The sequence below is a fragment of the Camellia sinensis genome, chromosome 9 (assembly GCF_055761805.1).
Source record: "Camellia sinensis isolate YWXY chromosome 9, ASM5576180v1, whole genome shotgun sequence".
NCBI classification, from domain to species: domain Eukaryota; kingdom Viridiplantae; phylum Streptophyta; class Magnoliopsida; order Ericales; family Theaceae; genus Camellia; species Camellia sinensis.
The window spans coordinates 122,305,756-122,328,765 of record NC_138969.1 but is presented as its reverse complement, the minus strand read 5'-3'; the positions used below and the strand labels follow the sequence as shown (position 1 = coordinate 122,328,765).

Below are 23,010 nucleotides of genomic sequence, written 5' to 3'. Positions count from 1 at the left end.
TTTATTAGGATAAAGGATAACTCAATTAATTTTCTTTCAAAAAGTCCCTGAGTAAGAAATGCTTACCTTAATAAGGACATTTTATAATTTTTTTTTTTTTATCACAATATTGCCCTTATATATATAGTATCATACGTATGAAAAATTTGAAATCTGAGCTCGTAGCCGATGAAGACGATCTCCAAATCGATCATACTTCACAAAATCGATGAAGACGATCTCCAAATCTGAAGATCTCGCAGTCGTTACATTCCTCATTCAAGGTTTTGAGAATATATGTATATATATATATATATATTTGTGTGTATGAGTGTTGTTGAACATATGTATTCTTTTCATTGAGATTTGTGATTGTTGATTGAGTTTTAGAAGTTTTTCTTCTCAATTAGATATGTTGATTTGTTGATTAATTTGTTTTGTTTTTGTTTGTTTTGTTTTTGATTTATTTTTGTTGTTTTTTTATCAAATTTCATTTGATAGAACCAGAGTAAAATCTTACTCTGGTTCTATTGTTTTGTTTTTTCATTTGATAGAACCAGAGTAAAATTTTACTTTTATACAGAGTAAAATTTTACTTTTGTGTAGAGTCTAACATTTTACTAGTTTTTCAGAGTAAAATTTTACTTTTATACAGAGTAAAATTTTACTTTTAGCTTCAAAGTCTCACAGTTTACTCGTTTTTCAGAGTAAAATTCTACTTTTATACAGAGTAAAATTTTACTCTTAGTTTCAGAGTGTAAAATTTTACTTTTATACAGAGTAAAATTTTACTTTCATACAGAGTAAAATTTTATTTTTAGCTTCAAAGTCTCACAGTTTACTCGTTTTTCAGAGTAAAATTTTACTTTTATACAGAGTAAAATTTTACTTTCATACAAAATAAAATTTTATGAGGGTAATATGGTAAAAGAAACAAATTTTAAAATATGAGGAGGTTTTGAAAGTACTTATATAATTCTTGTCCTTTTGAAAGACAAATTAGATAGTGAGGGGGCTATCACCAAATTCTCCTTTTTTAAAATCAAATTTTCAATTTAATTTAGAGATGTGCTACATAATACTCAACATTTTTTGCCTGTTGGAGTCCATCTGATCTAAACATGTAGGAAAAGGAAGAGGAAAGTAGAAGCCTTAAAATAAAGAATTGTGCATGTATAGCAAATAGAGGACCTAAAAAAAAAAAAATGTGACAAAAGAACTTATCTGATAACTTCTCTTCTAAATGCTACACCAACATATATTTTCTTCAAACTTGCAATTCTAAAAACATATTTCTCAACACTAGGAAGACAAAATACCAGTGACCAATTTTTCAAGAAACTTTTTCATTTTTTTTTTTTTTTTTCTTCTGTCAAATAGCATCAACATTTTTTGAAAATTGATTTTGTTTTGCATGAATTTAAAATCTAGCATTTTCAAAGCCGTGCAAATCGCTGACTCTGTTTAACGACTTCTTCATCATAGCCACCTTAGCCAGCCGTTCAGCGGCTCTCCAAGCCGACGATGGAGTCAGCAGCTCCCCATTCTCATCCGTAAGCACCACCTCCCTCTGCCGTTGGATAGCCTATTGCTGCTCTAACTGAATCTGATCCAACGGCTTGTGCGCGTGGGACCAACAAAGCCTGTTCTCTACCGTTGATCATCTGTTGAGTTGCTGGGTCCCTATAACTCATCGAACTGAGAGCACATAGTGGGACCCAACTACAGGTGTGGGGACTCACAACTCGACGAGTAATTCTCGTTCCTCTTCCGCGTAGAGATCACCGAGTCGAACAGTTCCAGAGCTGAGCGCTGTGGGCCCTCCGTTGCAAGAATAAACGGCCGAGATCTCTGATCGGAACCGGAGGCGAAGCGGAACTCAATACGGAGATCTTGAACCACCACGCTTAGTGAACACACTTAGCGAAAGCTTCCTCGGCTGGCTCGTGGCTGTAGCAGCCTTTCCCTCCAAAACCAAGAGAGTGTACAGGAATTTCAATATGAGCGAAACGGGTCAACGATTGAGCTGATCCGTGCCGTCGATTTCCATTCTGTGACTGGACCTTCTCATCGTCACCGTCCGATAGCAACATTATGCTGGCAACTGGATTTCGCTCACGGCGGTCTTCGAGGACTTTGGCGGCTTTTCTCAGAGCATCAGCGACGCTGGTTCCCTGGCTACTGACCGACCCAAACAAAACCAAAAAACCAAAGTCAAGATTCTCCTTCTAGAGTCTCTTCGATTAATTGATGTTGAGTTAAATAAAATATTTCCGTAAGGGTTATGCTTCTCTAGAGACAATTGGTTGGATTTATGAGGCTTATCACAATTTTGTTTTAATAATTTGAATTATTTATTTTATAAAATTTGAATAATTTTCGAATGAGTAGTGTTTCGCTGGAAGAATATTAATCGGTGAATCAATAGTAACTTATTTTATTTTTATTTTTTATTCGTATTATTTGTTAGATTCAGTTTGTATTGTAATAATCTCTTAATCTCACGTCTTTTTATTTGATTTTGTAATTATTCAGTATTGTAATAATTTTCAAGTCTGCTTCTTTCTATCCCTTTCTAGGTATGTCTTCCAACTCTATTTTTTTCAATCCCTTTTATTTACTCGCATACCATATTGTGTAAATAGCATCATATTTTACTTTTCATCATATCTATGATTTACATTCATATTTAATGCATTTAGATTCGACTAATTTTGCATTTGTGAGTTAGTCAATTTTTATGGAATTTTTGTGCATTGTCTTGAGATGATTCAAATTCCATGTATTAAAAGTCAAATCATTAGTTGCATTCTTGTGTATATATTGTATTAAGATTTTCTACATAAGATTATGCATATTTTGCTAATTTTGTTTGTAATTGTTCACGGGACGCCAGTAAATATGTAATTTTTTATGCTTTAGCATCCTGCTTGTGTGTGTTTTTCTTACTATGTTTAATATCTTACCATGTGGTTATTTGCTTATTTGACATAACTTTATGCATGCCGATGGGTGAAAGTTGTGTTGTTCAATTTGGAATAAAATTGATTTTCATGTTTGTAAAATTCAATTTTCTATTTTTTGAACACTATTCAAAACATTTTCAAAATAATGAAATCGAACCGTTCCAAAATGAACAACACAGTTTATATTTGTTTGCTTCATATAGTAATTTTAGAATTTATTAAATAAATTAAAAAATGAGCATATAAAGTAAATAAAAATTATATCATGATTTAATAGAAGCTAATGTTTTGATCGGGTGAGTGTGGGTGTTCAATTAATGACCTTCTCCCTTTATACCTAAGGTTTCGAATCAAGCATCTTTGATTATATCGAACAGTAGCCTTGGCACGAGTCAAAAATTTTCTAATTTTCCTAAAATATTAGGTGGCAACTTGAGATCTGATAGCGTAATTTATTTCTAGCAAATATTTTTTTGCAGTAATATGAATTTTCTATAAAATTATCAAATATAAATTCTTATCTATATTTCACATTATACTGTGAAATTAGATAAAAAACTCAAACGTCTAAATTATTTAACGCGCATGAATAGCCTTGGCGATGTGACACTTTTAATTTGAATGACAATATCAACCATTGCCATTTTATTCTGTATTAATATTACGCACCACTCTTTTCAATCTGATTTGGAAAATTGCATAGACTTTCTCTAAAATCATAAATATAGCTAAAGCCTTGCATGATATAGACTTAAAAGGCTTGTTTTTGCACTTCATAAATCAAACGAATTACTCTAGGAATCAAGAAAATAGATTTTTCTGGGTGAATGGTTGTAGGGGAGAAATTAAATTTGTGTAGTATAAGATTTATATGTAGAATAAATCTAAATAATAAGAAGATAATTCTAAGTAATTTCAAAATAATTAAGTCTGAGTTCGTAATATTACTAAATTCAAACACCAAAGGCTTAAAATCTTATTTTTAAAAAATATTTTTACTGATAAATTATACTTTGCCACCTTGAATTTTATAATTTTCTCACTTTGACCATTAATTTTTTTTACTCCTCATTTTGGCCCCTAACATTTGTAGTTTTTCGCAATGTATGTTCAAAACAAACTTCCGGCCAATTTTGGATGGAAAATGCTACATGGCACTACATGTCAAAATGATTAAATTATACTTTGCTCCCTTTAAATTTCACAATTTTTTATTTTGACCTTTAATGTTCGTAATTTTTTTCAATTTGCCTCCAAAACCAAATTTTGTCCAAATTTATAAGATCCAAACCCAAACCCCAAAATTCTAACCCCTATCTCTTTCTCCTTTTCAAATTTATCAGCAAACTTTCATTGCTCCTTCAGTCTCTTCTTTGCCCTAACCTTTAGCACCTCTCTACCTCCATGAGCCCCTTCTGTCCCCTTTCTTCATCATATCACCATGTACAACAATCAATGTTCAAATACACCCCACCCAAATGCCTCTTTATTTGGGTGAGCTTTTATAATTTGTTTTCTAAAAAATAGAAAAATTAGTTTAGTGCAAAAAAATCAAAATTAATGGCTGTGTTTGGTTTGCCTTTGGAATCATGATTCCAAATTCCAAAAGCAAAATTTTCAAATCACTTTTCAAAATCTATAACAAAAAAACACAACTCAAAATTACTCAAAACTCAATTTAAAAATTAATTTCAAAACTCATAACCAAACACACAACTTAAAACTCAATTCAAATTTTTTTTTTTTCAAAACTCCAAATCAAACTCTTTTCAAAACTCTCTTTTAAAAGAAAAAATTCAAAAAAATAATTTTTTATTTTATTTTTTAAAATTGTGGAATCGTATTTTGAGTTATGAGTTTTGAATTGAGTTTTCAAAAGAGAAAATTTGTTTAGTTATAAGTTTTAAAAAGAGTTTTGAGCTGTATTTTTAAAATTTTTTGGATTTATTTTTTTAAAATATTTAAAAAATTCTTAATTTTATTTTTTATGATAAATATGTTATATTTTAAATATTTATTTATTTATTTATTTTAATGTGCACTATATTTATTTGAACCTGCATGTCATGAGACGGGGTGTAACCATTCCGTAATGGGGTGTAACTGTTATACAAGTAGTTACTCAATTGGTGACGAGCTGATAGTCACCACAATGAGAAAGAAAGTGTTGAAAAACGATTAAAAAATTTCACGGCTATGACCAATGGCGGAGCTAGGATTTTTGCTTAGAAGAGGTACATTTGAATTAAAATCTTAACAAAAATCATAATTTAACCTAATTTTTATTTGATGGTAGGACAAAAAATTAGTGCGATGCAAAAGTTATATTTAAATATAAGATCAAGTTAACTAATCATTAACTCTATTGTTATTAATTTATTTTATATATGATGATCATCATGGTTTAAAAAATAATTACATATACACTCATAAAATATAAGAATGAAATTATATTAAGATACAAACATATAAAGAGATATAGTGAAGATAGAGAAAGAAATGAGAAAAAGATGAATAAATAATATACAGAGACTATTATATATTACTTGTTTTTTTCACTGTTTTGAATAATTGAATTACATGGCAATATTTGTCATTAATTGTGTAATAATTATGTGTCGTGTAAGAGGTGATATAAAATAGTGACAAAATATTAGTGATATATAACATTTCTCTACTATAAAATCTATAAGAATGTTTTTTAGCATAATTAAACATTTTTTTATAAAAAAAGTAAAGAAAATAGTGATATAAAAATTTCAAGATATTACTTGAATTAAATTGAAATATATATTTTTATTAGAGGCAAAAGAATAGTTTTTCAAAAGTTGAGGGGGGGCACGTGACCCCTCTGGGCCTCATGTGCCTCCGCCCCTGGCCGTGACATCTGATTTTCGATACGTACCGGCCGATATTACCGATACCAATACTCTACGATCAATGTCGTTACATTACCTGATACTAGAATTTAGAATCATACTCATAACTCATCAATCTCTCTCTTCAAAGTTGACAACAAACATTCAGCTGAAGGCAGACATATTAACATGAAATGAAGTAAATTTTAAGTCTCATCGTGCTACCAATGACGTGATATTAGTAATCAATAAGAATTTTATAATAGAAGCCTATGTTCAACACTCATTTTAATACCCGTTGATGTGTAAAAGAGACGATTGGTTGAAGAAGGCTTGAGAGAAATAGTTACTTTAGATATTATAATAAACTGTTACATTATCGAATTTGAAAAATGGATCTAACTTTTGGATTAGAATAGCTCCACTCTAATAATATATATGGCGAGTGAACCTCACTTTCAATGATACTTTTTTTGTCTTTTTATATTTTGGTTTTTGTTTTTGTTTTGTGTATATATATACATATTTTGTTTTTGTTTTTTTCATGTGATGGCCTTTTCAAGCCCTATTTATACACTGCTCTAGTTTAATCTCCACCATTCTTACCTTTCCAATATTCTTTCTTGCAGATGGTTCAGAAAACTTATTAGCTATGGTATGTGGATTTTATTTTTCATTTCATGTAGTACCCTGTTTGGTTTTGAATTTATTTTTCTGGTTTAATCCTATTTTTCTCCAAATCTCTTGCAGGAGAAAGCTGAGTTTGTTGTGGGTTAGGTAGATTGGAAGGGTAGAACAGCCAAGAGGAACAAACATGGAGGAATGCTAACCGCTTCGCTCGCTTTAAGTAATCGCAAAATTGCTAATAGTTATCCTAATTCTTAATTTCCTATTTGGTTTATTCAAATGAGACAGAATGGAATGGAATAATAATTTATTCAAATGAGACAGAATGGAATGGAATGGAATAATAATAAACAAAATTTTTAGTTGTAATATATTCTGGATGTGCCCATACTGTAGTAAGTTTAAATCTATAAAATATACTCTTTTTTTTTAAAAAAAAAAAAAAAAACACTTTCAGGTACTTTTTTGGGGTCCTGCATAGTGATTTGTAGCCTTTAGGTAATTTTTCGAGCAACATGACATTGAAGTTTGCTGGAAAACAGAGCCCCCATAGGACAGAATCAAGGGGAAGAGTCAGGACTATTTTTTTTTTTGTTTTTGTGATAACTCCATAATATCCATGAACTAACAATGAAGAGGAAAGAAAAAATTATTCATGACTGTTTGACAAAATTCAATCTAAATAATATAAATAACATCAAAAATGATTTCAAAAAATGAAAAACTGAGAGACAGCGAATGTTTGAACATTGAAGAGAGTGCAGACAGAGAGAATATGAGAGAGTGCAACAAACAAATTAATTCGAGCTTCTAAATACACCAATACAAATTTTTTTCCATACCACTCTATGTATGATAGACCTTGTATGAATAAGCAATTGTACATTTGAGTGTAAAGAAAATATTGAGGAACGTATTTAGCATCTGTGCAAAGTAAATCAGTGAGTGCAAACAAACAAAATTAAAAAAAAAAAAAAAAAAAAAAATTAAGTACAACGTAACACGAGATGTTAAATTTTATATGTATGGCTCATTACATTTGTATAATGTAACAATACATGAGATGTTTGTATGGCTCATTACATGAGATGTTAAATTTTGAAGGACAGCTCTTATACGGAGTGGACTTTTCAAAAAAAATTTGGGAATGATAGATTTAATTTGGGGGAACCATTATATTAGATACAATAATTTTTGAAGGATTGAACGCACGGACACACACACACACACACAAATTCTCAACTTTTTATAACAAAAAATCGTAAGAAAGTCATTTTCACTCACTGCTTGTCACCTGATCAATGAGAAATTTTTGCATACCCAATAGGGTTTTGCCTGCCATGTTGATAATCTCCTTCGTTGTTATTGGATTTGACAATGAGATCCATATATTTATATTAATGTTGAGGAGACAACATGAAGTGATAACCATTTGTGATTTGTAGCAAGCTCACTTCCCCAAACTCATACCACCTCCTTGCAACATTTATGATCCAACAACACATTGCTCGCAAGTCAAAGGAGGCAACGCTGCACTCCTATTCGTAGCACTCTACTTTGTGGCCATTGGTACTGGAGTAAAAGCGACGTCGCCGGCCTATGCCGATCAATTCGAAGAGAAAAATCCGAAAGAGGCTAGGGAGATGCCCAGCTTCTTCAATTGGCTCTTACTAGCTGGATGCCTTGGTACTGTTGTTAGTCTAACACTTATTGTGTGGATCTAAGACAACAAGGTATGGGACAAGGGATTTGGGATCTCAGCCATTGCCATGTTGGTAGGTATTATGGTCTTTGTGGTTGGATTGCCGCGATATAGGATACATGTTGTTTAGGGAAGTAATGTCATCATTGAGATCATACAGGTTTGGATATAGATCCTTGAGTCTATCAACATATATATCTATAATTATTTGCAATGCATAGACCTCTATATTTTTATCAGTATTCAAATGTGAAGAAAGATCATAAACTTTTCTTAATCATAATCTGTGATTACAAGAACTTATATATACAAGATCTCTAACTAACTAACTAATGATATCTGTAACAAACTAATAGTCTATCTAACTGAAGCTGCTGAGCTAGTCATGGCTACTTGAGCTACTGAGCTTGTGACTTGAGCTTGAGCTGGGTTGTTATCAGTCCCCTGAAAGCTAATGGGAGATGGAGCAACTAGAAGGTTGAGCTGGAGAAAATGAAATCAAGAGCTGGACAAAGGCTTGGTAAAAATATCTGCTATTTGATCCTCAGTAGGAACATATTGGAGAACAACTTTCTTGGCAGCAACCTTGTCACGAATAAAGTGACAATCGACCTCGATATGCTTAGATTGAGTATGAAACACGGGATTGGAGGCTAGGGCAATAGCAGAGAGGTTATCACACCAGAGAATAAGAGATGGAGTAGGAGAAAGATGAAGATCATGAAGCAACATTTGTAACCAACTCAACTCAGCTGTGGCATGGGCTAAGGCCCTATATTTTGCTTCAGTACTGGATTGAGACATAGTTGGTTGCTTTTTAGCAGACCAGGAAATAATGTTAGATCGAAGATAAATGCAGTAGCCAGAGGTAGATCTTCTATCCACAATATCACTTGCCTAATTTGAATCAGAAAATGCTTGAAGAGTAAACGAACTGGGGGCAAAGGTGAGGCCATGAGTGAGAGACCCTTTAAAAAACTGAAGAATACGTTTTACCAAAGCAAAATGACCATTAGTGGGATCATGCATATGCTGATAGGCCTGATTAACTGCTAAAGAAAGATCAGGTCAAGTGATAGTGAGGTACTGCAAAACACCAACAAGGCTTCTATATAATTGTGGCTGATTAAATGGTAGAGAAGAAGCTGGATCAAGGGCAGACTTGACTGAAATAGGGGAATTGCAGGGCTACAAGAAGTTATGCCAGCCTTGATGAGAATATCATAGGCATATTTCTATTGAGATAAGAAATAGTTGGCCCCAACTGACTGAATGGAAATACCAAGGAAGTAAGAGATGTTCCCCAATTCCTTCATGGCTAAAGCAGCATGCATACGATGAATAAGCTCTTGAAGAAGAACATAACTACTACCAGTTTCATGAAAAAGAACATGCCTAGAAATGTGAATTTTACCTGTAGCAATATCAAGACATTTGTACCCTTTAAAGGAGGGATGATAGCCAAGGAAAACACAAACAGTAGATCTAGGCTAAAGTTTGTTAGAAGTGTAAGGTCGAAGCCATGGAAAGCATTGACAACCAAAGACTCTAAAGATGGAGTAATCAGGAACAAAATGAAAAAGAATTTCATAGCGAGATTGATTGAAAAGCTTAGAACTAGGAACAGATGAGTGGTGTAATGAGGCAATACAGGTTTCAATGATATGCCTATGCTCTCTTTCAGAAACTCCATTTTGAGGAGGTGTATATGGGCAAGACATTTGATGAATAATACCATGATTGGTTTAAGAAATTTGTCATTTGATTATGAGCAAACTCAGTGCCTCCATTAGTCCTGAAAACTTGCAATTTAGTAGAGAACTGAGTTTCAACAAAAGCCATAAAATCAAAAAATTTAGAAAACACTTCACTTTTGTAACATAAAGGATAAAGCCAAATGAATTTGCTAAAATCATCAACGAAGAGAACATAGTATTTATAAGTAGACAAAAAGGAGAAATGTCCCCAAACATCACTATGAATGAGGGATAAAGGTTTGTTAACAGTGGAGTTGGAAAGCATAAATGGTAGTCTATGGCTTTTGGCCACACAACAATGAACACAAGGAGACAAGGCAGTCAAAGTTTTATTAGCAAGATCAGGCAAATGAGCTTTCATATGTACAAATTTCGACGGAGAGGGATGACCAATCTCTTATGCCAGACAGGAGCAGAAACAGCTGCAGTGGTGGAAGTAAGTGAAGCATGAGATAAAGACATAGATGAATGCAAAACAGGAGAAGTAATGGAAAAATGATATAAACCATGAGCATTAGAGCCCTAGTGTAAGATTGCCTTCAATTTCTTGTCCTGAATCACAAAGGAAGAATCAACAAATGTGACAGTACAATCATTATCTTGAGTAAGTTTACGCACAGAAACACGATTAGAGGAAATAAGTGCATGCAGAATCTTGTTAAGTTTGAAGGAATAATGAGTAGGCAAAATACCTTTGCCTGTGTGTTGGATATGCAGTAATGTACCATTTCCAACTGTGATGTGATCATTACCTTGATATGGCCGATACATGCTGAGATTAGCAAGATCATGTGTAATATGATTAGAGGCTGTAGAATCAAGATACCAAGGAGAAGATTCAGATTGAGCAGAGGCAGCATAAGCTTTTGGTGAAGAAGCAAACTATGGCTATGACTGAAAAGATGCAAAAGAAGATTGATGATAGGTTGTACCCATGCGATGCCAACAATCTGAAGCAATATAATTTGTTTTGCCATAGATTTGACAGATCAGTCCTAAATGAATTGAAGATTGTCTGCCTCTGCCTCTATTGTATGATCTGCCTCCTCTGAAAGAACTTCGAGAATTGCCTCTGTAATTGTGAATTGATTGTCCTCTAGAAGATGAGGAACCATGATAGCTAGACTGAGAACCTCTGGTAGCAGTATAAGCAACAAAGGATGCAAGATTGTTCTGACTCTTCTTTTGCTTAGATTCAATGTGAATAGATTCAAAACACTAAAGAAAGGTCAATTCAGCCATAGAAATAGCTTCAGCTTTGGCACGAATGGTAGTTTTTAGAGCATCAAATTCATCAGGTAAGCCATTTAAAGTAAGCAACACCATATCTTCTTCATCAATAGGAAATGAAGCTAAAGCTAATTGATCAACAAGTTCTTTAATTTGACTCAAGTAATCTTCAATAGACTCAGAGTCTTTAGTCAAATTATTCAATCTGTTTTTCATTTGAGGAATGTGAGATCGAGAAAGCAGAGTAAAACGTTTACACAATGCTTCCCATACCTCTGCACTATGTTGCAAATGAAGAACTGATGTGAAAATGGCTGGTGTAAGAGTTGTTGTAATATATCTAAGCAAATGTGCATCAATAACATTCCATTTTTGCTTGATCTGGATTCAGTATTTCTTCAGCACTTGAATTCTTGATCAACAATGGAGGACATAGAATAGACCCATGCAAAATCCAAAAGCTCAGTTGCACAAAGTATATTTTGAAATTGACTTCACCAAATAATGAAGTTTGTAGAATCAAGTTTGACTGTAATAAAGGAGTTCAGATTGGAGATCAAAAGATTGAGATTAGGAGGAAGAGATGAAGAAACAGATGAAGCCATGGATGAGTTGATATGAAGCCCGTGAGAGCTTTAGGGTAGCTCTGATACCATGAAGAAAGATCATAAACTTTTCTTATTCATATTCTGTGATTACAAGCACTTATATACACAAGATCTCTAACTAACTAACTAATGATATCTATAACAAATATCTGTAACAAACTAATAGTGTAACAAACTAACAGTCTATCTAACTGAAGCTGCTGAGCTAGTCATGGCTGCTTGAGCTGCTGAGCTTGTGAATTGAGCTTGAGCTAGGTTGTTAAGTTATATTTTCCGGCGTTAGTTGCTTTTTTTCGCAACAGGAAGCTTCATCTACCTGACAAAAGAGTTGTATGAAACCAATAGGGATATAGAAGCTACAATAGAAACAAAACTCCTACCCCACAAATGTTTTCAGGTCATCTCCCTTCCTTCATGTCCTCAAATTTGTGCAACATATAATCTACCTCCATTTTCTTCATATAATATTATTAGTTTGACAAAGGTAAAAATAAGAAGATGCCTATTTGTTTGCGTTTTTATTTTCTAGAAAACACAAAAAAAGGTTATTTGAGAAACTTTTCCTAAAAACAATTTTCAGAAAACTTTGTCAACATTAACTTCTCATTTTAAAATATATTGAACATTTATTTTTTGCATAAAGACATAAAACAATTCTTAAACAATGAGTGTTTTTATCCACTTCCTTATTTTATTTTATTTTTATAAAAACACATGTTAGGTTTTTATAATTGACAATTTTGTTTGATAAAACTCCTTTCAGTTGTAATTTTATTTGCGCTTTTGTTTCAAAAGATCTTCAAAATTTGTTCATCGAATATAATCGAAACTAATATATGGAGCTTCTTTTTGAAGGTAATGTTGATTGATTGATTCATCAAAATCAAAAGTTTAGTTTCCCACTGATGATGTCAAAAAAGGACCGGATGAACATTAATGTTGTGTTTGGTTGGGAGATTTGAGGATGGATTTAGAAAGGGAACGGGAAAGGGAAAAGTTAAGTGAAATATGAATAAAATAAACCTATATTTCACCTAGTTTCACACACTTTTTTTCTTTTCCTTTCCAAATCCCTCCCTAAATCCCCCAACCAAACATAACATAAAGGTTCTATATGACCCACAAAAAGCAACCCACCCGGCCCACCAATTGAAACCTTCCAAGTCAAAAGAAAGAAAAGAGTTACAATCTATACACATCTTCTTGGAATGTTCTGCCTTGGAAAGTCTTTGCTAACACACTTCACCCATGTTTGATTTGGTGTTGGTAGGAGGATTGAATAAACAATCCGTCAATTCCACTTGAATCATGTTTGTTTGTAGAGAAATGGTAGGAATTGTTAATTCTATGGGACCACCAATTCAGTGGAGACTAAATGCATCTTCATTAATTTGATTGGGCACTCTAATTTAAAATAGTAATAATAATATTCTACTCGTTAATCAAATTATCAAAAGAGAAAAGATAGGGATCATGAAAAAACTTTCATGAAACTGATCATGAAAAATTTATGACCCTTAGATTACCTTGATTAGTGTGTGGTGTTTTATTTTAAGTGTAATCCAAGAGTCATAAATTTTTCATGATCATTTTCATGAAAGTTTTTTCATGATACCTACCATTGTTCAAATTAAACTCAAATTCTAAAGTTTTTTAAAGTTTTATTTTAAAGTTTTTTCATGACTAAACTCAAATTCTAACTTTGACCATCTCTTTCCAGCTCTAATCACCCTCCGGCCAACCACACAGATCTGATTAGTCGTTCCCAACCACTTTTCTTGTCGCACCACCTTCTCTACTTCTCGTTGTCGTTGCCACTATATTTTACACTCGCCGAAACCATTTCCTTATCTCACTTCTTCTTCTTCTTCTACTTCTTCTTGTTCCTATCATCGCCTCTTTGCCTTTCATTTCCTTTTAGGGTTTTGCAGCAGAAAAGAGGGTTCGCAATCAAGATTGGTTTTAGATCTAGGGTTTTGAGACGGGAGCAAGGGGGCAAGGTTAGGGCTTCGTAATGAGGGAGGGGTTTTTGACACAAAGACAAAAAAAAAATGGTGAAGGTTTCTAGAGGGGCAGCAAAGAGAGGGAAGCAGCATGGTTGCCGAGGGTGGCATGGAAGAGGTTGCCGACAAGCTTATTTTTGAATTGGGTGGAGGGGATTATGAGAGGCGGAGCAAGGTGCAGAAGATGGCTCTAGCGATGAAAATAGGCCTGACGGCAAGTGGGTGTGGAAGTGTAAATATGAAATTAATTGAGGTGTTCAACATAAAATATCAAAATTTATAGTTTTAGGTTGGGGCGTTTAAAGAAATGACGCCCCCAACCAAATTAATACGTACATTTAGCTATGTTTGATTTATGAATTTGGGAAAAAAATTGAAAAGAAAAATTGAAAAGAAGGAAATTGGAATGAAAAATGAAAATTGAAAAGTACATTGTTTTTAAACTGTGACGATCACCACACAAGTGAGAACACCCTTTGGTCATGTTTGTTTGGGCGGACTGGATTAACATTCCCATGACTAATAGTCCTAGGACTACGAATCGGTTGGATTATGTATCCTATCCTAACTAATAGTCAAGTTTAAAATAATTAGTCCGTACTTCAATTGTTTAACCAAACATCAGATTAATAATTTTATTGGACTATTAGTCCAATCCCAAGCTCATGTCCACCCAAACAAACATGGCCTTTGTGCCTTGTCTATGACTGATTCTATATACTTAGCTTCTCTCATGTGTGCCAAGGTTAGAGCCCACAAGAGGGGTATGTATAGGTACACAGAGATAAACTATGAAGAAGAGTTTATCCCATATAAAATTTTATAGGTCTATCAACTATATAGATAATTAAATTTTAAATAAACTATATATACAAAATTAAAATTTAAATAAACTATATACATAATCCAATTTTAAGTTATATATATATATATATATATAATTAAATATGTGGGACGGGGTGTGGGGAAGTGGTTTGGAAATACTCTTTTAATCATGGAGGACGTCAATGATCCTCTGCTAGTCACCTGAAAAGGAATAAACGCCCCGGTCGGAGGTGCCGGAATTAGCACTCCGACGGTCAAGTCAGTCTCTATACTCAAGATAACTTGTATTCTAAGTTAAGCAGAGTAGTTCTCACATACATTTCTTTAACTGTTGTCCCTCTATTTATAGTCTCAGGGCCTGGTCCACTTTTGGCTCACAAACTGCTTATTTGTTCGGCCCCATAGTTACTCGGCCGGTTAATTGAAGTCGGCCTTCGAATTGTGCAGGTTAGAGCCGAGCAGCGTCCATTTTTTACAGCGTACGCTTCTGATTCTGCCCAATTATTCGGCTCCCACAGGCGACAAAGAAGACAAAGAATCAAATTTGATTTATTTTATTTTGGCTTGATTTTAGGATTTCTTAATTTTAAGAGTTAAATATGTAATTTTGTGTTATTTTAGGATTTATTGATAGAGCCAAGTGAAGAAGAATGATTCATGTAGCCAACTCCATCTGATGGGACTTAAGACTTGGTTTGGTTGGTTGGTTGGTTTATTTTAGGATTTATTATTATTTCTGTAACGTCCTGACTTTTGTTACTCGGATAATATTACATTTTCCTTTAAATCAGTCTATTCAATAACAATAAACATGCAAAAGCATCTAGGAATGAATAAATTACAATATCCTCTCTCGTGTACATGTAATGAATTACAATACAAGCTCGTAGGCTTGTATCACCGAATACAAATAAATGAAATAACAAATGAATTGACTATGATTTAGATTTAAATTTTTAATTTTTAGTAGCCAATTAATATTTTTCTTGTTTAAAAAAATAGCCAAAAATCAACAAAATTGGTTTTGAGTTTTGAAACTCGTAGAGCTCTCATAGTTAAAAACCCCCACTCTCATAGTTAGAAATCTTATTTTCCTTAATATATACTAAGCATATGAACCCATGCGACACACAAGCTAAATAAATAATTAAAAATAATTTTAAAGTTAAATTAGAACATAAAATTTATTTTAAAAGTATAGAACAATAATTTAGAATGAACTAAATTTTAACCATTTTATTAGAATATATATATTGCAGTTGTTATGACATTAATTGTATATTCTAAATTCATAATAAGAAATAGATGTCATAATTTAATTGGTAAAGATGAAAAAAAATAGAATAAATTAAAAAAATAATATATTTATGATAAAATAAAAATAAATTTCATTTTATAAATTTTTTAGTTTTAGTTTATTTTATGTTAAAGTTTGTCATAAAACTTAAATAAACCTTTTAGAAATAAAACAATATATATTTTTGATAAAATCGTTAAAATCAGTCAAAAGATCAAAAAACTTACACAAAAACTAATTAATTAAAAATTAAAAAATTTATTTTATTATAAAATTTAAATTATTTTCAACTGAAGCATACACAACATTACAATATTAAATTAGAGCATATGTTTACTTTATATAAGTGAAACAACTTACTTTTTTTCTTCTTTTCCCGATGTGGAATTGTGTAAAATAAAAATTAACAATTGTTCAGACAAGAATTTTATTTTGAAAGAAACAATATTAGTCATTTAATATTTAATTAGGTTAATCATTAGTTTATTTCAAATCAAATAAATCTAACAAATATATTTTGATATAATCGCTTAAATCATAGTTAAACCAGTGAATCAGGCAAGCCGAAAATGGTTCGGGCTAATCGGCTAGGTCAAAAGACTAATCAACTTATACAAAAATTAATTAATTAAAACTTTTAAATATTATTTTAATTTTAAAATTTAAAATGTCTTGAACTAAAACATACACAACACTATAATATTAAATAGGAGTATAAGATTAATTTTATATAAGTAAAACAACTCCCTTTTTTCCTTTTTTTTTTTTTTGATGTGAGATTTTAAAATAAAAGTTAATAATTGTTTGTGCCAAAAGTTTATTTCTAATCAAAATCTTTAAGCAAGTCAATTTTTAATTTATTTCGAATCAAATAAATCTAACCAATATATTTTGATAAACCACCGAATCAGTCTAATTGAAAATGATTCAGCCTAATCAGCTAGGTCAAAAGACTAGCTAACTTACACAAAAATTAATTAATTAAAATTTTCAAATTTTATTTTAAATTGAAATTGTCTTGACCTAAAACATACACAATACTAAAATATTAAATGGGAGTATAAGATTCATTTTATATAAGTAAAACAACTCATTTTTTCCTTCTTCTTCCGATGTAGGATTATCAAATAAATCATAAACTAATTAAAGTTTTTATTTTAAAATTTAAACTGTCTTGAACTGAATTATGTACAACACTACGATATTAAATGAGAGTATAAGATTCACTTGATATAAGTGAAACAACTCATTTTTTCCTTGTTCTCCCAATGTAGGATTATAAAATAAATGATTAACTAATTAGAGTTTTATTTTGATATGGTTAAATAGAAGTGGAGATTTTTTTGATTGTTTAAAATTAAGAAAATCAATATGAGAAATCACGGTTAAATTGACGAGTTAGTCAAACCGAAATGGTTCAGTCTAATCGGTTAAGTCAAAAGACGAAACCCCAAACCACACCATCTTTTTTTCGTAAACAAAGGACAAAGTCTTGTTGAAGGGTTCCAAATGTGATGCCTGGTACCCTTCTGGTAGTCAAACAAATAATCCATCACAACTACCTTAAATCCTGGCCGGGTTCCAATTGCTCCAAGGATAATTATTGTAGGCGACTAAGCTGTTGCTGAATGGTGGTTTCGAATAAACCAACAATGAATTGAACATGAAACTGCCACTAAGGTAACCAGCAATCATGATTCTTCTATTATTACTATTTGATTATGACTTTGACTTCCTCAGGTGTTCTCTCATGAATTCAGGAGTGCCCATTGAAGAGCACCACTGCTTGCAAATGCATCTGAATCGTAAAACCATTCGAGTTTGGATCCCCTCCTTGCATATCCTCCTTGATTTCCTATGTGCAACGACTGAGATCAACTGTTGTAGATCCAACGGATATTAAAAGTAAAAAAAAAAATGAAATTGAAATTTCATTTTCTCGCCCAAAACAAAACATGGCCTATATAGAGGTTATACAGATTTTGGTTTGGAATCACACTCGCAAAAACACATACTCATTCCTTCTTCTCTGTCGAACCCATCCTCACCAGCGACCGAATATCGGCAGCGACCCAGTCTCGACATCGTTGCAGATCCAACGGTGGTGACCCACTCTCGTTACCGTTACAAACTCTGTCTACTTGGCAAACCAGGGCTGTCACGCTCTTCTCCTCCACCTTACCGGTAGACCCTCTCTACAGCGACCCACTCCCCAAACCGAACCCATTGCTTTGCCCTCATTCTGTCTGCCCTCACTTCGCAAACCAGAGGTTAGTCTTCATTATCTCTGTCTCTATAATTGAACTGCATTTTGTGTGTTTGTTTGGAATTTTTTCAAACTGAAATTAGAAGTTAGTCTTCATGGGACTATAAGTTTATCTCTCTGGAATATTTTTTTTGTGTCTCGAAATTTTTTTTTTTTTTTATGTTTAAGCTTTGTAAAGACATTGGTTTACAATTTGTTATAATTGATGACTTTGCCGTGAGTCATGACTGTTAATTCAATTTGTTAGACATTGTTTTTTTACAATTTGTTATAATTGTTACAATTTGGGTTTGACTAAAATGGAGGAAAATTCACCTTTTACAATTTGGGTCTTCTAAGACTTAATGTCTCTGTGTAGATGTCTGTATATAGATCTATCTGTAGTTGTGCATTAAGCTTGCAAATTTAGTGTATGGTACTTTCTTGTCTTGCTCTTGATTGTTAATATATGACAAGCACTTACTATTTGACACTTTGTTCAAGTGTAGCTTGTTACTCTTGGAATCAATCACATTGTTTGGTTAAAACATGCTTAATGTGGCAGTTTTGTATGCCGAAAGGTGAAATGAAAATTGACAATGTTGTTTAGGGCAGTTAGATGCACCATTGCTTGATGTGAACATATAGAGAGATAAAAAAAATTCACTTGTTATAATTGATGATCAGGCTCTTAAAGTTCACAATTTGTATTTTTATGTTATTTCCTATCCGTTGAGCTACAATAGGCTTGCCAAACCTTGTGTAGTGACCCAACCCAAAACTAAATGACTCTTGTTGCCCATGAATCAGTGTTACCAAAGGTACTTGGCTTGCATACCTTTTCTTAGACACTTTAAAGAGAACCAAGTAGTTGAAGTTTGGGATTATATAGTTTAATTGATTTATTATTTGATCTTAATTGGGTCTCACTCCTTAGTTCTCATTTCTTGTTTCTTTATCCAAGTGTGATAGTGAGTTCTCTGATCATAGTGCAGAATTTTTTTTTTTTTTTTGTCTCTGAAATAAAGATTTTATTTATGTAGCTAAGATTTTATTTATATTGGTTTTCAGTTGCATTTTGATATGGATATGGAACCTGAGAATGATTGTGCTTGGAAGCCAAAACAGGGAATGACATTTGATTTTGAACAATGTGTGTATGATTTTTATGATACATATGAAAGAAGAATGGGGTTTAGCATAAGAAGGGATTATTGTAGGAAGACCAAGTTCACTAACCAACTTATTTGTAGACTTTTGGTTTGCAACAAGGAGGGATTTTGGGAGGTTGACAAGCGAGACCCATAGCAAAAAAACCCTAGAGCTGAAACTATGACTGGTTGTGAGGCTCGACTTTATGTTAAATTAGATGAGGGTATTGGGAAATTTGTTGTGACTGATTTCAAAGAAAAACACAACCATGATCTTGTATCACTCGAGTGTGCCCACATATTACCGTCACAAAGAAAGATATCGACTACCCAAGCAATTGAGTTAGATTTGGTAGCACAATCTGGTCTTCATTTAGGCCAGTCTTTTGAACTCATGGGTAGGGAAGCTGGTGGGAGGCAATATCTTGGGTTTACAAAATTAGATCAAAAAAATTATTTGAGAACCAAAAGACAACAAAGTTTACCATATGAGAAAGTAGGCAATGTGTTGCAATACTTTAAAGAAAAATCTTTGCAAAATCCTTACTTCTTTTATGCTTTTCAGTTAGATAATGAGGAGCAAATAACAAATATGTTTTGGGCTGAAGCACAAATGATCATGGATTATGCCCAATTTTGGATGTTGTCACATTTGATACGACTTACAAGTTAAACAAAGAACATAGACCCTTTGCATCTTTTGTGGGATTCAGCCATCATAGGGAAATAGTCATATTTGGTGCAGCCTTGTTGTATGATGAGACCACCAAATCGTTTGTATGGTTGTTTCAAAATTTTCTAGAGGCTATGTCAAGAAAGGCACCAAAAACTTTATTCACCGATCAAGATGCTACAATGGCTAAAGCCATACCCATCATATGCCTGACACGAGTCACCGATTGTGTACTTGGCATTTGATGCAAAATGCATTAAAACATGTTAATTGTTTGTTCCAAGATAAGGGAGTAAAAGGTATAAATTCTTCTTTGACATTGAAGATGCAAATCAATGAAAGTTAGAGTGGGCAAAAATACTTGATAAATATGATGCGCATGAAAACCATTGGTTGAAATTGACTTTTGCGGTGAAAGAAAAATGGGGCTAGCCATATGTTAGATCAACATAGGCTGCGGGAATGAGTACCACACAACTTAGTGAATCTTTTAATGCTTTTTTGAAGGATTACATTCGTTCTGATTTTAATTTAAATGAATTCTTCATGCATTTCGAAAAGGTACTTTACAAGAAGCGATACAAGGAGTTAGAAGCAGGATATGCTTTGTGCCAAAGGTTGCCAAAGGTGAAAGCAACAATAAGAATGTTAATTCAAATGGGTAATGTGTACACAAAAAAGATTTTTGAGGAATTTCAAAATGAGTACTTTCGATCTATTGAATCGGACATAGAAGCAATTGAATATGGCGAGGCTAGTACCATTTACACAGTTGTTGATGTTGGGAACAAACATGCAAGGAAAGTGAAGATGGAGAGAGATAGCTCTTTGGGTTATAATTGTAGAAAGTTTGAAAGGGAAGGAATCTTGTGTTGTCACTCATTGGAGGTTATTAGAGACATATTGAAGATGAAAGAGGTTTCTCCACAATACATTCTAAAGAGGCGGACCAAACAAGCAAGAGCCGAAACTATGAAGGACATTAAGGGGAATGACATTCAAGTAGATGTGAAATTCCAACAAGCCTCGGGGTATAAGACATTGATGACCACATTTAGAGCAATAGCAAGTAGAGCTGCTGAAATCGAATAAACTTATAGTTTTTGTATTGCACATCTTGCTACATTAGGTGCACATGTTGAACGCAAGTTAAGTGCTCATTTTGGTGTTGGAAATGAAGTAAGTAACGATGATGACACCCAAAGCTTTGAAGTGGATTGCGAAGATGTCAATCATGTTGTACAACCAAAAGGATTGAAGAAAAGGGTGGCAACTAGTAAGGGCAAAAAGAGGGTAAAAGGTGGATTCGAAGCGGCGTTGGTGGCGAACTCCAAAAAAAAAAAATCCTGTGCTAACAGCTTAGCTTCGTTAAAATCTATTGCAAGTCCAATAGTTAGTCCAACAGTTACACCTTCTCCATTATCTGTTGGAGGAGATATCTATGTTCATCAACATGTTCCTGCTCTTCAACCTCTTCCTCCCCTTCATCCTCTTTCTCCATCTTTGGCCATGGGTGGTAATTCTATTCCTCCGCCATTGATGTATCCCATATATCATGTAAGTGCTAGTTTAACATTGTATTTTTTGTGTGGATATAATATGTGACTCAAACCATGATTGCGAAGCCTAATAAATGACATTGTTGTAGGCGAACAATTTGCGGGAGATGTATGTAGTGCCAAATTATTTGCCAAATTCAATGCCTCAATGGTATTCTGCTCAACCAACATTCCAGTCACTACTTCAAGGTTCATGTGGATATGACATTGGGTTTCGATATTCTCAAGAATCAAATAGTTCAACGTGTAGTCAGGTTCGTCCTTATTGTCTTTTTAATTTTTAGTTGCTGAAAATTTTGTCTTTTTAGTTGCTGAAAATTCTGTTAGAGCATGTATTTACTTGTTGAAAATTCTATTTAAAGCATGCATTAGTTGCTGAAAATTCTGGAAAATTCTGTCTTTTTCCGTTTTAGGCTATCGACAAGCAGAAAGAGATGGAATGCACTGCAAATTGAAGTCATAGCAGCTGAAACTGTGAAGCAAACTGATGCTGAAATTGGGCTGGAAAGTGAAGTCATAGCAGCTGAAACTGTGAAGCAAACTGCTTCTAGAAAGTGATGTTGCTGCTATGACCTCACTTGATGTCAATGTTAATGGCTAGATGTTAATGTTAATGGCTTGTAGTTCCACATTTTGTTAATGTTAATGGCTTGTATTTACATTTGATGTTATCCTTTGTATGGTTTGTTAGTGTCACTGCTACACTTGATGTTATACTTCATTTTCTTCTGAGTGATTGTTTTAAGAGGAATAAATGGACCAATGTGTGTATTGAAATTTTTAGATTTTCTTTTGTGTGAAAGAACAGGGACACAGCTTTTTCATTTGTTAGAAAATTTATCCCAAATTGGTGTCTTAATTTTTGAAGACCTACAGGTGTCATGTTGTTCAAGTACACAAGTGGATTAGTGGATTTCAGCAACTTGTGAAAGGCGCCAACTTGGATTAGTTCAATTACATAAGATGATCAACTTATTAAATTTTCAAAAGTGGTGCCTTTCTGTCATGCTATTCAATTACTAATATTAGTAAAAATTAGTGAACTTCAGTTGTTGACCTTTTCTTTTCTTTTCTTTTTCTTTTCTTTTTTTAATTTCAGTTGATGCAATTTTGTTTAGATGCTTGGGTTTGGGTTTGAAGGAACATGCCGGTGCCATACTTGTAGAACCATAATATGTATGAGGATCTTTGATGTGAAACCAAAATGTGCGAAACGTGCAACAAATAGCATCCACAGATCTAGATGACTTAAGCTGAAACAGTACCAAGCCACCTCAAGCAATGTTAAGCAGATGATTGGATAATATAGTGAGGCAGAGACCACTCCTGTATATGCCAACCATTAGAATGATCTTGTCATGATCCGAACCCACCCACGTGGGTTAAGGACATAACCGGCCAGTAATCATAAGATTACCTACGGCCTCAAACCAAAACAAGTGTGTCTTAACAGAGTTAATGGGGGCCAAATGGAAGTAGTTCAAAACTTTGTCCATAGAGCTGTGCTTACATGGCACATCCAAACGACTA

General features: G+C 33.2%; 1 protein-coding gene and 1 pseudogene across 1 annotated transcript; one reads left to right on the top strand and one right to left on the bottom strand.

Annotated features, from left to right (window-relative positions):
* Positions 1–1,137: 1,137 nt before the first annotated feature.
* LOC114289557 (E3 ubiquitin-protein ligase WAV3 pseudogene) lies at positions 1,138–7,772 on the bottom strand (annotated as a pseudogene).
* Positions 7,773–19,429: 11,657 nt separating this feature from the next.
* LOC145799720 (protein FAR1-RELATED SEQUENCE 5-like) lies at positions 19,430–19,921 on the top strand. The gene has a single exon (XM_082889352.1). It carries the CDS (start codon positions 19,430–19,432, stop codon positions 19,919–19,921), a length of 492 nt encoding a protein of 163 aa, XP_082745478.1.
* The last annotated feature ends 3,089 nt before the right edge of the window (positions 19,922–23,010 follow it).

Excerpts from the sequence above, each read along its gene's own strand:
- LOC145799720 (XM_082889352.1), top strand. The coding sequence starts at position 19,430 with ATGACTGGTTGTGAGGCTCGACTTTATGTTAAATTAGATGAGGGTATT.